At 44.2% G+C, this 17,379-nt stretch overlaps 1 protein-coding gene and 1 pseudogene across 2 annotated transcripts in view; one reads left to right on the forward strand and one right to left on the reverse strand.

Moving 5' to 3' along the window:
• Positions 1–7,956, reverse strand: part of BORCS5 (BLOC-1 related complex subunit 5) — a 99,160-nt gene extending 91,204 nt beyond the window's left edge. The window contains exons 1-2 of one of the 2 annotated variants that reach the window (XM_007469334.1): positions 7,690–7,956; positions 4,966–5,109 (exon numbers count right to left, since the gene is read on the reverse strand). In XM_007469334.1, the coding sequence (XP_007469396.1) occupies positions 4,966–5,109; positions 7,690–7,747 (202 nt within the window). In that variant the 5' untranslated portion in view covers positions 7,748–7,956. The remainder of the gene's footprint in view (positions 1–4,965; positions 5,110–7,689) is intronic. The other variant, XM_007469335.1, reaches the window with a different exon arrangement.
• Positions 7,957–15,762: 7,806 nt separating this feature from the next.
• Positions 15,763–16,301, forward strand: LOC103072639 (60S ribosomal protein L11 pseudogene; annotated as a pseudogene).
• The last annotated feature ends 1,078 nt before the right edge of the window (positions 16,302–17,379 follow it).

Below are 17,379 nucleotides of genomic sequence, written 5' to 3' on the forward strand. Positions count from 1 at the left end.
AAAAAAAAAAAAAAAAAAAAAAAAAAAAATATGAATGGTTGAATTTTTAGTAAGAAATCTATAGGGTTTGTTTAACCTCTGGGAATCTAATTTGCATCAAATCTACATTTTGCTTTTGTGCTCTGTCGTGGCCATTTATTGCTACCTTCTAATTTTTTAATTTCTCATTTTCCCTTAAGTGTGTTACATTTCAAAGTAAGTTGGTACTTCAGAGACTGCTATGAAAAAAAGAAATTCTTTTGACTTAAAATAAAAGAGGAACTTTACTAATGTAATGTTATTTGGCATTCGTATGGAGCATAAACTATACCCTGGGATAGTCACCCAAAAGGGATAAGACCAAAGAAAGAATCTGCTTGCTTATTAAAAATGCACACATTACCTCAGTCATAGGAATAGCCCCAAACTCGCCCAGCCACTGCCTCTGCAGATCACCCACCAGCATTAGCATTACATCATATGACATTATGGAACAATCGTGAACTCTGTGTAGTACTTGAATGGATTGTTTTGAAAGAATACACTGTCATTAACTGGAATAAAAGCTTTCTGAAATCAAACCTGGGGGGTAGCCCTCACTGTGTGACCCTTTTACTTCTTTGAGAAACAGCCTCATCCTGAAAGCAGTAAAGGGGGAAAGAGATTAGAGTATAAAGGCAACAGAGATGAGTGATCCCTGCCCAGGCCAGCAAGCAGATGCAGGGCTTTAAATTACCAGGCAGAACAATGTCAAAGCAGGAGGCTCTGTAACAAATGCAGCACCTGAAAATCCAAGCCAGCTCACGCCCATCACCCTATTTCCCATTACAGCCTCATGATTTTTACCATGGGCTTCGCTAGAATTGGAAACTGAGTCTTTTTTAAATCAAAGTATAATTGACTTACCATATACTATATTCGTTTCAGGTGTACAACATAGTGATTCGATATTTTTATACATCACGAAAAGATCACCATGATAAATCTAGTTACCAGCTGTCACCATAGAAAGTTATTACAATATTACCGATTATACTCCTGATGCTGTACCTTACATCCCTATGATTTATCCATTTTAAAACTGCAAGTTTAGGGGCTTCCCTGGTGGCGCAGTGGTTGAGAGTCCGCCTGCCGATGCAGGGGACGCAGGTTCGTGCCCCGGTCCGGGAGGATCCCACATGCCGCAGAGCGGCTGGGCCCGTAGGCCATGGCCGCTGAGCCTGCGCGTCCAGAGCCTGTGCTCCGCAACGGGAGAGGCCACAACAGTGAGAGGCCCGCGTACCGCAAAAACAAAACAAAACAAAAACAAAAAAAACTGCAAGTTTATACGTCTTAATCTCCCTGACCTATTTCCCTCATCTGCAATGCCCCTCTCCTCTGGCAACCACCAGTTTGTTCTCTGTATCTATCAGTCTGAAACTGAGTCTTATTCTATGTACAAAATAGTTAAAACTCGATACAAAATAGTTAAAACTCGATGTCCTGATGTCATCTTGAGATGGGCTATCACTTATAGCCATGTGACTCTAGGCAATGAATTGAAGCTCTCTGAGCCTCAATGTTTTAATGTAGAAAACAGAAAGAATGGTAGGTATGCAGAGCACGGGAGGTGAGGATTAGCTACGATTACTATCATGTTTATACTTATCACTTCCACCCAGTTGTCCCCTTTGCCTACCTTTTCTAATCACTGCCCAAGATGTTTCTTCTTCACAAGTAAAACGCAAGCATCAACTTAAATGCTCACTGGCTTATTTTGTTCCCTGCAGTCTGGCCACTGCCCCTTGTTACCATTTCTATTTTCACATCACTCTCCTCAGGTGATTTCTCTACCCTCTTTAGCCAAATCCCAGGACTCCTCTTAACTACAAGCTGCTTCTTGCGAGCCTTCCTCTCTCCTGCACCTATTCTCAACATACTCAACAGCCAAGGTTCAGAGAGGTGAAAAACAAAGTCAGGGCAACACAGCTAGTTGGTAGCCAAGTCACAATTAAAATCCAGGTAGTAGAACCCTTGTAAACTGTTGGTGTGAGTATAAACTGGTGCAGCCACTGTGAAAAACAGTATGGAGGTTCCTTAAAAAACTAAAAATAGTACTACCATATGATCCAGCAATTCCACTCCTGTGCATACATCCAGAAAAAACAAAAACACTAATTTGAAAAGATACATGCACCCCAATGTTCATAGTAGCACTATTTACAATAGCCAAGATATGGATGCAACCCAAGTGCCCATCAACAGATTACTGGATTAAGATGTGGTAATATATATACAATATATATTACCTTAGAAAAGAATGAAATACTGCCATCTGCAGCAATGTGGATAGACCTGGAGAATATTATGCTTAGTGATATAAGTCAGACAGAGAAAAAGACAACTACTATATGATATCATGTATATGCAGAATCTAAAACATAATACAAATGAAGGTATATGCAAAAGAGAAACAGAGTCACAGATACAGAAAACAAACCTGAGGTTACCAAAGGGGAGAGAAAAGGGGTAGGAACAAATCAGAGGTATGGGAGGAACAGATACAAACTACTAAATATATCAATAAGATAGACAAGCAACAAGAATATGCTGCATAGCATAGGGAATTAAACCCATTATCTCAGAATAACCTACAGTGGAATATAAGCTGCAAAATACTGAATCACTATGCTATACACCTGAAACTACACAATATTGGAAATCAAATATGCTTCAATCAAAAATGAATAAATAAAATCCAGGTAGCAATGCAAGCAAATCCAGCTGTGTCGCATTAACTGCACCACACTAATAATTCACTCTTGGGGTTCCCAGTGACGATTTTAAATCTGAGGTTAGCTTCCCTTAACACCAAACCTTCTCCCAGATGTTTCCCCTACTAGTCAACTTATCATAAAATATGAATTATTTCAAATGCTTAAAGAAGAAACACTAATTCCAGAAAATTATTAAATACATCTCAGAGTTCTGGGGTTGTTATTTTAGTTTTTAGTTTTTGTTTGTTTTTAGCATTTCCCAGAAGTGGGGACAAAACTAGATCTCACAGGCCTCACCAAGGACTAGACGACTTTGGGAGGAGAGAGGACATAGTTAACAGGAAGTGGAGGCATGAACACTATGACTGTGAGCAATACATACAACTCCAGAAGGGATGGAGGACAGAAAACAAGTGTCCGCCTCTAAGTTTCTAAAGATAAAGGTGTGTGTTTTAAATCTGATTGCACAAGGATATATGAAAATGGAAATTTCATTAATGTTGGCTTCTTTGGAGAATCACATTATTCCTCAAAATAACAGAAACTAATGCACAGATGGGTAACGGGATGTAATGTGCTGTTTTGCATAAGAATCAGAAGAGTTTACCAGTGTCTAACACTGAGGCCTCTGGGGGAAGATTGAAAGCTTGTATTTCCTCATCTGTAAAGCAGATGAGGTAGTGGGAAGAATGAGAAGTATATGGATCATCTATAAAGCACCATTTGGTTTTATTTTTGTTTTTTAAGTACAGTGTGGAATAGTTTAACTAGTACAGGATTTGACATCAGTGATAAAGGTTCAAGTTCAACCTCTAGCTGCCAGCTGTCTAATCTGGCACAAATCATTCAAACATATTTAATGATGTAAGAACTAAAGGGATAATGTATATGTGTGTGTAGGGGAGGGAACCTTTTAATACAAATAGCTCTATAAATGTAAGATGTTTCATATTATATTGTACCAGGTTAAGTAAACCAGGGTAGGTCAACTAAATTATTTACATTTCCTAATCTTTTGTGGTGAGAGGGAGACAGAGTGATTCTTACAGCAGAAACCCCATTCAGTTAATAAAAAATCACTGCCACTACTTAATAAAAATATGAAAATAACAAAGTAATGCATGTATTAATAACAAGTTAATAAAAATATGAAATTATCAAATGAATAATAAAATTCATATTCAAAGGTAACTACCTCAATATATGCTAATCATATATTAAGAGGGATGATGGTTTGTACACATTCTCTCCTTTCAAACACGAACTCCCTGTCAAACAAAACAGCTGCCAGGATTAATTATAAGTGTATCAGTGATCATGGAGATTTTCTCTATGGAGGTAAACTAGTCAACTCATAGTCCAGATCACAAATAAGAATGAAAATCTTTTTGTGGAAATATGACAGGTAAGCCAACTTCATCATCATTCATTCATTCATTCATTTACTCAGTCCCTACTTTACACCAGGCTCTATTCCAAGTGCTGAGGATTCAACAGTGAACAAAACATGGAAAGTTCCTACCATCATGGAGCTTTACATTCTAGCAGGGAAATACAGGCAGTAAACAAATAAGTAAACTATGCAGTAAGTCAAGGGTGATTATGTACTCCAGAGAAAAACAAGCAAGGAAAAGGGCTACAATTCTAAATACAGCAGTCAAGGAAGGCTTCACCAAGAAAATGCCATTTAAGCAAAGACCTAAAGGAGATGAGTAAGGCACAGAGATATCAGGGGAGAATGGTGGGGCTATGCACACCTTTCCAGCAAGTCCAGGTAAGATAAAATGCAATCCCTGGAAATAATTTCTATCCTCTTAAATGTATCGAGGCTTGCTTGGGTCCTAGTATGTGGTCTATCCTAGAGAATGTTCTGTGTGCACTTGAAAAGAATGTGTGTTCTGAGTTTTTGGATGTAGTGTCCTGTATGTATCAATTAAGTCCAACTGTTCTATTGTGTCATTTAGGATCTCTGTTGCCTTAATGATTTTCTGTCTGGAAAATCTGCCTATAGATGTCAGTATAGGCAGTATAGATGCTACTATAGTCAATGTCTTATAATAACCTCTAATGGAAAAGAATCTGAAAAAGAATATATGTGTGTGTGTGTGTGTGTGTATACACACACATATATATATATAACCAAATCACTGTGCTGTACACCTGAAACTAACACAATATTGTAAATCAACTATACTTCAATACATTTTTTTAAAGAAATGCAAGCCCTTACCTTTCAAAAGTGGCTGGAAGGTTGGAATCTCTTGCAACTTGATGACATCGGGATCATTTCTGACATTCCGTGAGGCCTGGGAGCCCTGAGCTACAACCACAATATCATCCATCTTGGCTCTATGCTTAGCTGGAGAAGGGGCCACTGAAAATAAAGTTACACCGCTCAGGAACTGCATCTTATTTAGCGACCTCCATCTCACCAAAGCTGTTTTCACTGTAGTCATTTAAAAGGATATTTTTTACACAAAAGATGCTAACCACAGTTATCCTGCAGTGGGGGCTGGGTAGGGGAGATGAATTACAGAGGACTTCTATTTCCCATGGTATTAAAAAAAACCTTCAAACTTTATAGGACCATATACCATCTATGAGACTGCTTTTGTAATTATAAGTTTATTATTCAAAACACAAAACAATAACCATTGCTTTTAATTTTTATTTCTTTGATCCTCCTGACGTTTGTCCCTATTTCCCAATGAGGAAATAAGCATACAAAATTTAGCTGTGGCTTGCCCAAAGTCACCAGTGCTAGAAACAGAGTTAAGAAGGGAATTGGAGGTAAATGGATTGTTGGTGTACATGACCCATCCCAGTGATGCTGGGGTTGCAAAGCTGTGTAGCCACCCTATCACAGCAAGCCCAGCATGATGAATAGACCCTAGTCACAGGAAAAAAATCCTGGTTCTTAACACAAGATGATGGCACCAGCCCCCTCACCCTTAAAGTCACAGGGCAGAAAGAACCGGCAGGTCCACTGTAGGCTGAGGCAAAATAAAGAAACTTGAAGGACTGCTAAAGAGGCAGGTCAATTTCAGGTACCTAGGAGAATGTAATCCATTTAGAGGGAAGTGATTCAAACTATCAAGGACTCCCCAGACCAAGACATCCTCTGCTCCCAAACATCTTCTGGTTGGGGCAAGAGGGAATCTTTATTGCTTTACAGTCTAGAAGGTAGTATTTGCAGGCTCATCATAATCATGTCTCAAAGGTTGATCCAGGTATGCCGTAGAACTGCCCTGGAGGCTAATGTCTCTTAAGGCTTGGCATTCACTCTTTTAGAATCTCAGCTATTTTCATTGCTCTTCAAGAAGTCTCTCTTTGCCTCTTTTGGTAATTTACCTAATTTCTTACAAATCCCAAGCCAGAAATCTTTCCTAGTACAAATTCAGTGATTCCTCCTTCCCCAGATACCAGAGGAAAACAGAGTTTACTAGATTCTAGCTAGTCTCTACTACTTGTCTGTAAAATGGGGCTACTGTGAGGATTAAACATGAACACATGTGAAGCACTTAGCACAGGGAACCAGGTAAGTTCTAACCTATGCTATTCGGTAGTATTGGTTAGTATGCTCTAGTACTGGTTAGAGCCCATGCTGTTGGTTAGTAGGTGAGCAAGCCTATTAAAAAGATGACACGCGGGCTTCCCTGGTGGCGCAGTGGTTGAGAGTCCGCCTGCCGATGCAGGGGACGCGGGTTCGTGCCCGGGTCCGGGAGGATCCCGCATGCCGCGGAGCGGCTAGGCCCGTGAGCCGTGGCCGCTGGGCCTGCGCGTCCGGAGCCTGCGCTCCGCAGCGGGAGAGGCCAAAAGGGTGAGAGGCCCGCGTACCGCAAAAAAAAAAAAAAAAAAAAAAAAAAAAGATGACATGCTTCTCACAAAATATGCTTCTGGCCTGACACAGAGGCAAGAAGGTAAGCGGTAACAATTATTACTGTATTTGTTACAACAGATACTACATTCTGGATCTTTCAAAGAAATAAGAATGAACGTAGCAGTAGATGCTGCTCACCGTTAAAAGCTGTCTCAATCTAGCCCCCAGAATGGGAGACTGAACTAGCCTTGAAGGTTACATTTCAGTGTGGAATACCTATAGATCTGCTAGCTTCTACATTTCTGAACTACATATCCTACCAAGATCAGAGCAGTCCATGACCAGGGCTCTTTTTAGGCCCCAGATATAAGCCAATTTGGATTAGCAACTCCAGAGCTTATTTGGGACAGTCCCAGTGGTCCTAGAGTTTGGTGGGTAACAACAAAAAGAGGAGCAAATGATCCTCAATTAAGCATCAGCTGTTTTGAGTGCACATTATGCTAGAGGAACAATAATCCTCCCATTCCTATATCTAACTCGGAGAGAAATCTAAACGACATGGGCGGGGGAAAAATAGGGAAAAACACCAGATCCTGCCTTCCTAGCCAACTTCTATATTAGAAAGGGAGCCGAGACACCTTCCGATGGGAAGATGCAGTTTCTGCACTCGCTCTCACCCAAGGGTTCACAGCGATTGTTCACCTGCCACACATCCCTTCTGAAAAAGAATCTCTAGAACCCATTTTTAAGAAGGAATCTGTTCTTTCAGGTCCTATGACCCATCCACAGCGCGACCCAAATCTCACTGCCAGTCACGAATACTAAAGCCAAATATTAATTAGGTCCTCCTTCAAAGAGTAGGCTGCAGCTGAGAGGAACAGCTGTTCTGAAAACAAATAATGGGCTCGGGCGCCCACGCTGGCTTAGCTTGCAATCACAGGTACCGGGTTCCATCAGGGGAATCAAGGGTAGGGCAGATGGTATTTTTTTTTTTTTTCTTTTTTAAGAAAAAAGCATGGTGAGGGCTTTCTGTGCGTTCCTGTCCGCCGGTCCCAGTCCCCAGCACGCTGGAAGGCAGCCCGCCCCGCAAGCAAACAGGGCTGGCTGGAGAAGGGTGGAGATCAGGGCACCGACCTGAGGAGTTCAGATCGTTGGGTCGGCTCTCGGCCTCGGAGCTCTGCTCACTGCCCATGGTGCTGGCAGCGGTGGCAGCGGAGGAACGGCGGAACGGGCGGCGACCGCTCAGGCGGCGGTGCGACAGGGAAGGGGCCGGGGACCGGGATGCGGAGGCTACACAGGCTGCGCTGTGGGGATGGCGCGCCCAGCCCAGGCGGGGGCGCGGGCGGCGGGGGACGGGGAGGCCCTACTCGGGGAAGGGCGTGCAAGGAGGTGCGGCGGAGCTATAGCCTGCACGCCTGCCTTATTTAGGGAAACCCAAGCCAGGGAGGCGGGGAAACCGCGGGCACCCGCCGCGCCTGCAGCCGGCGGGCGGCACCGCTTTCACTCACTCGCTCTCTCGGGCGCCGCACGCTCGTTCCTTCTCGGACGCGGATTGGCAGCGCCGGCAGCGCGCAGCCGTCAGTTCCGGGTTAGAAGGCCCACCCCCCACCCCCACCCCGCCAACGCCCCGGGACCGAGGGAGGGCGGGGAAACTCGCGCCAGCGACTTCCCGGGGCGCAGCCTTAAAGGGACCGATCACCTCAACGCCAGAACCGCCCCAAAGGGTTACCCGTTTCCTGTTGTAATGTTGCGCGTCACCTTTAAGAATCATCCACACACTAAGCACTTTATCCCCATCGTTAAAACTTTATTAATAGGCTTTTGGGGAGTTTCTTTTGTTTTTGTGTGTGGTTTTATTGGTATTTATTTTTGGGTTTTTTATATTGACATAATATTGTATGAGTTTCAGGTGTACAACATAATGATACGATATTTGTAATATATTGCAAAAAATTTAACCCTGTTTTACAGATGGGGAAAGAGAGGTGCTAGATAGATTTAGGATTGGAATCCACAACTGCCTGGATGCCAAGCTCCTGTTTCAGTTCCCAAAGCTGGAAGTTTGGCAGTGGAAGACCGTACAAAAAATACTAGATGGTGAAAGAAGGAGCTGGAAATGAGAGAAAAATGAGTAGAAAATGCTGATTCATGTGTTAGGGGGTTTGTGCATCTTCAAAGGAAAGTGGATGCCCCAAGTCTAGTCACTTTCTGGCCACCTTGACAATTATCCGCGAGGCATTCTGAAACGAGCAGAGGCAAGAAAGGAGTACTATAGGTAACGCAATACAGAAACTTCCAACTTTGGCAGGTCAAGGACTTACACCTAGCAATGAATTCCCACCAAGGAGTTGGGTGGCTCTGGGCTTCTCAGAACTCTGCAAGTCATTTTATATTGTTTGTTTCACGAAATTTCCAGCAAATGCCCTGAGAGTGTCAAATTGATGAAATGATTTTCAAGTCCCTTCTAGTCTACCATGTCACAGACATTTCTCCTGTTTTCACTCATTTGATTTTCACAACAACCCTGACGCCCATAAACAGGTAACTTCCTCATGATTAGGTAAGTGGTGAAAGTAGGATTTAGGACTTCATGCTCTTTCCTCTGCTCACCATTACAATACAGTCGCCCCTGGGTATCCACAGTCCCTGGGTATCCTCGGGGGATTGGTTCCAGGACCTCCAGCAGATACCAAAATCCATGGATCCTCAAATCCCTTACAGTTGGCCCCTCCGATTTCGAAGGGTAGGAACACTTGGGTATGGAGGGCCCACTGTACCTTGAGAAAAGTGCAAATGAATGTAAATTCAGTATTTTGTGGGAATGTGAAGATAGAACTAAAAACTGCCTAAGAGATCAAAAGAGTCTCCTAAAAGACTATAGTCTTGAAGTTTACATAAACCAACAGGCTGATGGGCCTGGGAAGGCCTTACTAAGCAATGTGCCCATTCCCTCCTGGGGCTCTCTCTCAAGACATTCCCTCTTTGGGGATGGGTGAGAGAAGAAGTAAAAGTGGGGAGAGTAAGTCATATTCTGACTCTTGTTCCCTCTCTTCCACACCAAAGTATATTTATCTTGTGTTCCATACCCTAATCTGTACTGATGTGATGGTGATTTTTATGCTTCCCTTATGATAAACGTTTCATTCTAAAAGGATTATTCTGTCCATCAACTGATGAACAGATAAATATATCACCCCATTCTCTACTGACCAGCAAGGTCTCTGCCGAGAAATCTGCTGACAACTCTATGTATGAGAGATTTTGTTTTTCTTGATGCTTTTAAAATTCACTCTTTGTTTCTGATTTTAGACAATTTTATGATTTGTCTTAGAAAAGAACGTTTTGGATTGAGATTTTGGGGTGAGCTATTAGCTTCATGAAGTTATATGTCCAAGTCTCTCCCCAGGTTTGGAAAGTTCTCAGCTATAATTTCTTTTTTTTTTTTTTAATTAATTAATTTATCTATCTATTTATGGCTGTGTTGGCTCTTCGTTTCTGTGCGAGGGCTTTCTCTAGTTGTGGCAAGTGGGGCCACTCCTCATCGCGGTGCGCGGGCCTCTCACTATTGTGGCCTCTCTTGTTGCAGAGCACAGGCTCCAGACGCACAGGCTCAGTAATTGTGGCTCACGGGGCTAGTTGCTCCACGGCATGTGGGATCTTCCCAGGCCAGGGCTCGAACCCGTGTCCCCTGCATTGGCAGGCAGATTCTCAACCACTGCGCCACCAGGGAAGCCCCTATAATTTCTTTAAATAAGCTTTTTACCCTTATCTCTTGCTCTTCTCCTTCTGGAACTCCAGTGATACGTACATCGTCTCCCTTGTGGTTTCCTATAAGTCCCATAGGTTTTCTTCATTCCTTTTCTTTTTTTAAAAACTTAATTAATTAATTTATTTTTGGCTGTATTGGGTCTTTGTTGCTGGGCACGGGCTTTCTCCAGTTGCAGCGAGCGGGGGCTACTCTTCGTTGTGGTGCGCGGGCTTCTCATTGCAGTAGCTTCTCTGGTTGTGGAGCACGGGCTCTAGACACACAGGCTTCAGTAGTTGTGGCTTTCAGGCTCTAGAGCGCAGGCTCACTAGTTGTGGCTCACAGGCTTCGTTGCTCCCTGGCATGTGGGATCTTCCTGGACCAGGGCTCGAACCCGTGTCCCCTGCATTGGCAGGCAGATTCTAAACCACTGCACTACCAGGGAAGTCCTCTTCATTCCTTTTCATTCTTTTTTTTCTTGCTCCTCTGTTTGGGTAATTTCAATTGATCTAGTGGCCTTCTAGATCACTGATCCCTGCTGCTTGGTCAAACCTGCCATTGAAGCTCCCTGTTGAATTCTTCAGTTCAGTCATATTCTGCTTCAAAATTATTGTTTGGTTCTTTTTTTATGTGTTCTGTCTCTTCATTGAACTCATTTTGTTCTTGTATTGTTTTCCTGATAGAGCTAGATTGTTTGTGTTCTTTTCTAGCTCTCTGAACATCTTTAGAACAATTATTTTGAATTCTTTATCGGGCAATTCTTGGATCTCCATTTCTTTGGGGCCAGTTACTGGAGGCTTACTATATTCCTTTGGTGGACTCATGGTTCCCTGATTCTTCATGATCTCTGTAACCTTGCATAAGTGTCTGCTCATTTCAAGAAGCAGTCACCTCCTCCAGGCTTTATGAGCTGACTTTGGTAAAGGAAGATTTTCACTTGCAGGTGGGGACATGCTGGAGCATGCTGTGACTCCAAGTCTAGTGGTGCAGGACGCCAAGTGCAGGGGTATGTGGTGGCACAGGGTTCAGGGTTACATGATATCTTTTAACTCAGGCCATTGGAATCCACAGTGTCAACAACTGTGGCCCTTGGCAAGCACTTCAGTGTGTTTATAGTGGCTCTAAGGGCTGTTGGGGTCCTCAGCAGCCCCTCCAGATCCGGTGGCTAGAGACCAGACAGGTAGTAGTGGATGCTGATGCAGTAGTGATGCACACACTCAGCTGCAGGGGTGCAGCTGCAGGTGCCTATAGAGAAGCAGGAGCTGGTTGCCAACACACACATAGCAGTGGGGGACTGGGCAGGCAGAAAGGGTCAGTGCCAACCAAATGCTCATTGGCACCTGCAGGGGTCCTGGCTGTTGGCTAGCACTCCTTTAGCTGCCAGGTCTCACCATGGGTGCATGGCAGTGGAGGCCAGTGACAGGGGTCTGGCCAGGGGCATGCAGGTGCACATCTGGAGGGACTGGCTGGAGGTGAGCGCAGTGGTACAGGCCAGTGACAGAAGGGCCTGATCTGGGCCCACAGGCAGCTGCGGGGTCCCTGGCTGTTGGCACGCCCTTCTGTGGCTGCACAGTTTGCCCCAGGCACGTGCACTGCAGTGGAGGCCAGAGACGGGCATCAGGTGGTTGGCATGCAAGGTTGCAGCTGGAAGGGCTAGCCCAGATTGTGCACATGATGGTGGAGTTCAACCAGAGGGTCCAGACTGGCATCTTGCGTTCATGCAACCACAGAGGGCTGGGCTGGCTGCCAGTGTTGTTCCAGACTCCAGGGGAGGATAAGGGCAGGGGAGGGAGCAGAGAGGGACACAGGTGACTGTCATCAGTGGGTGTGAATACCTACAGGGTGAAATCTATGGGGGGCGGGGTCTGAGGTAGCCGTGCTGGTCATTGGTTTCTTCAGTGGTGAAAGCTGCTGGGTTTGTTTGCAGAGCAGGTCACTGGAACCGTGATCTCTTCTGCTGCATAACTGCTGTTAGAAGTTCCTGCTTTTCTTCCTTGTTCCTAGCCATCTCTATACGTCTTAGCTTTGCAGGTCTGGGTGGGGTGAAACCAAATGTGGACCATCATGCGGTGCCCTGAAAGGCTGAGGAAGCTGGGTCCTCACCCCGCTCCTTCTTTCTAGCAAGGGCAACTCTTTCTTGCTGGCAAATTCCCTCTTGGCGCTGAGCAGTGCTGGCTAGGGGTATGGGATGACGTGGGCAAAATCAAGCTACCTTCCTTCTTTCCTTGTGTAGTTATTCTCAAGTTTTTTGTTCTTCTGGGTTGCTGTAGTTTCTTACGTGGACTCCAGAGCTCTCCCAGACCTGTTTTTGTTTGTAGATAGCTGTCTAACTGTTCATCTTTGTGGGGGGACAGAGGCTGGGGCCTCCTATGTTGCCATTTGTTTTCAATGAATGGATAAATAAAACGTGGTATATCTGTATTGTAAGGTATTATTTGACAGGGAAAAAAGGGGGAATGAAGTACAAATACATGCCGCAACATGGATAAACCTTGAAAACATTATGTTATGTGAAACAAGCCCATCACAAAAGACCACGGATTGTAGATGCCATTTACATGAAATGTCCACAAGGGGCACTATAGAGACAAAAATAAGTAAGTGGTTGTCTAAGGCTGAAAAGGAGGGCGGGTGTGGAGGGGATATGGGGAGTGACTGTTAATGGGTGTGGGGATTTCTTTCTGGGAGTGTTGAAAATGTTCTAAAATTTATTGTGGTGGGAATTCCCTGGAATTCACTTCTCTCATTCCTTGGAGAACAGAAGCCTCTGGCCTCACCTCCTTCAATGCATCCTTCATGTGGCTGGCATGGAGAATTTTCTAGAATATTAATCAGGTCTCTGAACCTTTCACTGCCCTGCTAAAAACCTTCAATAATTCCCCATGGCTTCAAGATAAAGTGTAAAATTTAGCATATGAGAACATTCTTGCTCTGACCCCAGCCTCTCTCTACCCCCCCCCCCTTTTTTTTTTTTTTGGCTGCACCGCATGGCATTCGGGATCTTAGTTCCCAGACCAAAGATTAAACCCGCAACTCTGCAGTGGAAGCACTGATTCTTAACCACTGACTGCCAGGGAAGTCCCTATCCCTTTTTATACAGGCAAAGATCATGCCAGTCAGGATGAAATTCCCTGAAAAGTCCTGTTTTCTCTGTCTGGAATATTCAGCTTTTCTCTCTCCATCTAGTTAACTGAACTTCATCCTTCAAGATTTATCTTATGGTTGGAAACTTACGTCCACACAAAACCCTGCACACAGGTGTTTATAGCAGCTTTATTCATAACTGCCAAAACTTGGAAGCCACCAAAGTATCCTTCGGTGGATGTATAAACAAACTCTGGACCAGACAATGGAAAATGAAAAGACATGGAGGAGCCTCAAATGCATATTACAAAGTGAAAGAAGCCCATCTGAAAAGGCTGCATACTGTATGATTCCAAGTACATGACATTCTGGAAAAGACAAAACTATGGAGACAGTGAAAAGACCCATGTTTGCCAGGGTTTGGGGTAAGGGACAGGGATGCCTAGGCTGAACACAGAGGATTTGGAGGGCAGTGAAGATACTCTGTATGATACTATAATGGTGGATACATATCATTATGCATTCGTCCAAGCCCATGGAATGTACAACACTAAGAATGAGTGTAAGGTCAACTACGGACTTTGGGTGATTTTGATGGGTCAATATAGGTTCATCAGTTGTAACAAATATACCTCTCTTATGTGGGATGTTGATAATGAGGAAGCTGTGCATGAGTGGGGGCAGGGACATATGAGAAATCTCTGTACCTCCTTCTCAATTTTGCTGTGAACCTAAAGGTGCTCTAAAAAAATAAAGTCTTAAAAAGAAATTTGAACTTATGTACCTCCTCCTAGAAGTGCAGATTAGATGTCCCCTTTGTGAGCTTCCTTAGTTAGCATCTTCTATTATAACATGTAGTCTTTACACAATCATTGATTTACCTGTGTATCTTTCCCACTGAACAATAAGCATCTTGAAGACAGATTTATAACCAAGCAGGACCCTATGGGGCCTTCCCAGGACAGACCCTCCCTCATATCCTCTGCTGTAGTTCTCTGGAGTACCCAGATATAGTATTGATACCAACCAGGGTTCTTGGCCTTCCCCAATCAATAGAAATTGACTAGAGGCCAGACAAGAAATTCAGGCAAGGCTTTACTGGGGCCCCTGCTGCAGCAGGAGGGAGCGAGAACAAGCTTTTTCCTTATATGGGGTCGGAGGGGTGGCTTAGGTGTTTTGCCCACCCCTTAGGTGGTGTTGAGTGCAGGGGGCATGCTCAGTACCCTGCTTTTCTCCCAACACTCTGCTTTTGGCTCCGGGCTCTTCAGAACTGGCTTTTGAGTTTTTTGGTCTTCTGTATCTTTTTGTCCAAAATTTGCCCCAACTCATGCACACAGTTATTTTTAGTCCCATATAGTTTCTTTGTATTTTGTTGCTTGAGGAGAGGTTTGTCCAGGTGCAAGCACTGCAGCAAAGGTTCCCTGGTCCCAGCTGGTCTCAGTATCTCACACATATTTCATGAGTTTTTCAGAGGCTAAAAACTACCACCACATGGAAGAAATTAACTATTTGATGATAATGAGCAAGTAGCCCCCAGACCTTCTGGCACCTAAGGATTGATAATGTTAACTGCCCTGTTACCTCACCATCAACCAATCAGAGAATTATGCATGAGCTGATCACACAGGCTGGGATGCTCCATCACCTGGCCTTTAAAAAGTCTTTGCTGAAATGCTTCGGGGAGTTCCGGAGTTTTTTGGGCACTAGCCACCCGTTCTCCTAGCATGGCCCTGCAATAAACCTTTCTCTGTTCCAAACTCCAAACTCTTGACATTTTAGTTTGTTTGGCTTCACTGTGCGTAGGGCACATGAACTTGTGTTCAATAACAGATTCGTGTCTGATCAGTCTTTAATTTCCCATGCAGATGCTTAATGCATATTTTCTGAATAAAATACTTTAAAAAATCTGCCTCCACATAAATGGTACTTCTAAGTATTAGAAGAGGATGTAGAATCTCTTCGGCAACAAGGTGACAATAGATATAATTTCTAATTTAAACTCCTAGTTCATATAAATAGAAAATTTTTCTTTTTCTTTTTCTTTTTTTTTTTTGCGGTACACGGGCCTCTCACTGTTGTGGCCTCTCACGTTGTGGAGCACAGGCTCCGGACGCGCAGGCTCAGCGGCCATGCCTCACCGGCCCAGCCGCTCCGCGGCATGTGGGATCTTCCTGGACCTGGGCACGAACCCGTGTCCCCTGCATCGGCAGGCGGACTCTCAACCACTGAGCCACCAGGGAAGCCCAAAAATTTTTCTTTAATCATTATTTTCATCAGTGTCCTCTGTTCACTGTCATAACTGAAAAATATATTACTTCAACCATAACCAGGTTCGTTGTATCAAAACCTTGCATCTGGCTCTCTTCCTGTTTCCCATCATGGTTCAGGATCAAGGTGAAAAGGAGAAGCCCATGCGGGAACTTCGCATCTGCAAGCTCTGCCTCAACATCTGTGTGGGGGGAGAGTGGAGACAGATTGACGAGGCAGCCAAGGTGCTGGAGCAGCTCACAGGCCAGACTCCTGTGTTCTCCAAAGCTAGATACACTGTCAGATCCTTTGGCATCAGGAGAAATGAAAAAAGATTGCCGTCCAGTGCACAGTTTGTGAGGCCAACGCAGAAGAAATCCTGGAGGAAGGTCTAAAGGTGTGAGAGTGCGAATTAAGAAAAAATAACTTCTCAGGTACTGGAAATTTTGGTTTTGGGATCCGAGAACACATCAATCTGGGGATCAAATATGACCCAAGCATTGGCATCTACGGCCTAAACTTCTACGTGGTGCTGGGTAAGCCAGGTTTCAGCATCACAGACAAGAAGCGCAGGACAGGCTACATTGGGGCCAAACACCTAATCAGCAAAGGGGAGGCCATGTGCTGGTTTCAGCAGAAGTATGATGGGATCATCCTTCCTGGCAAATAAATTCCCGTTTCAATCCAAAAGGCCAATAAAAAGTTTTCAATGAAATGTAAAAAAAACAAACAGACAAACAAAAAACAATCCAAAAAACCAAAACCTTGAATCTGAAGTTCCTAATTGGGGAAAGGTCTACTTAGCTCCTAGCATGGACCACCTATGAAAGGAGAGTCAAAGATTGTGACCTCTCTATACCCTGGACCTTTGTGTATATCATCTACGGATAAAATGTACTGAGCACCTCAGTCTCTGGTTGCATCAGGAAAATTACTCCAATGGGAATTCACACTGGAGTTTACTTTGGTCACTCTTCAAAACAAATATTCGCAACATTATTGTAATTCAAGAGCAGGTCATCCTCTGGATACAACTAGTAGAGTTAGTTTCACACAACGGACCATTGTTCACCGGCATCTCTGGCAACGTATGCCTCCAGTAGCTACTGGCTAAAACCACAGCTGTTGGTTCTCAGGCCTAGAATAATAATCTACAGCTGCATGGTGCCTTAGTTTTGAAAGCTCTTTCACACCGGCCAAGGTAGAGATACGGTGAAAGGTTAGAGCACTTGGCAAGCTGTGTCAGTGGTGTAGTAACGTTGCACTTGCTCACCTGTATATGAGGCTGGGGGGAGCAAGCACTAATTTAGAAACACACTTGTAAAACCCACTCAATCAACGAATATATTTTTGTTAAATATTTTCTATATATATACCTTGTGACGAAAGAAACGGAAGAACAGCTTCAGGGCTAACAGCACATTTTGGCTTCTGTAAGAAACTTGCTTGCTTGCTTGGGGCGGGAAGAACCGGGTTCCTGATTGGCCGATTCAAAATTAAACAGCTCCCTCCCGCCTTGGGGACTTCCCGCCCTGTGAAGGGTATAAAAGCCCCGCCCGACTGTTAGTTGGGGTCTCACTCACTTCTCTCCGAGTGGGATCCTGCCCGGACAGTTTGTGTAAGCTTCTATACTTGTATAAATCCTTTGCTAATCTTTCTACTTGGTGTTGGTGATTCTCGGGTGTCCTTGGTTGGGACACGGGTCGCATTTACCGGGGAACTCGACTCCAGGCGTGTGGCTCCCGGAC

This window comes from Lipotes vexillifer, unplaced genomic scaffold, assembly GCF_000442215.2.
Source record: "Lipotes vexillifer unplaced genomic scaffold, Lipotes_vexillifer_v1.1 scaffold395, whole genome shotgun sequence".
Classification (NCBI taxonomy): domain Eukaryota; kingdom Metazoa; phylum Chordata; class Mammalia; order Artiodactyla; family Lipotidae; genus Lipotes; species Lipotes vexillifer.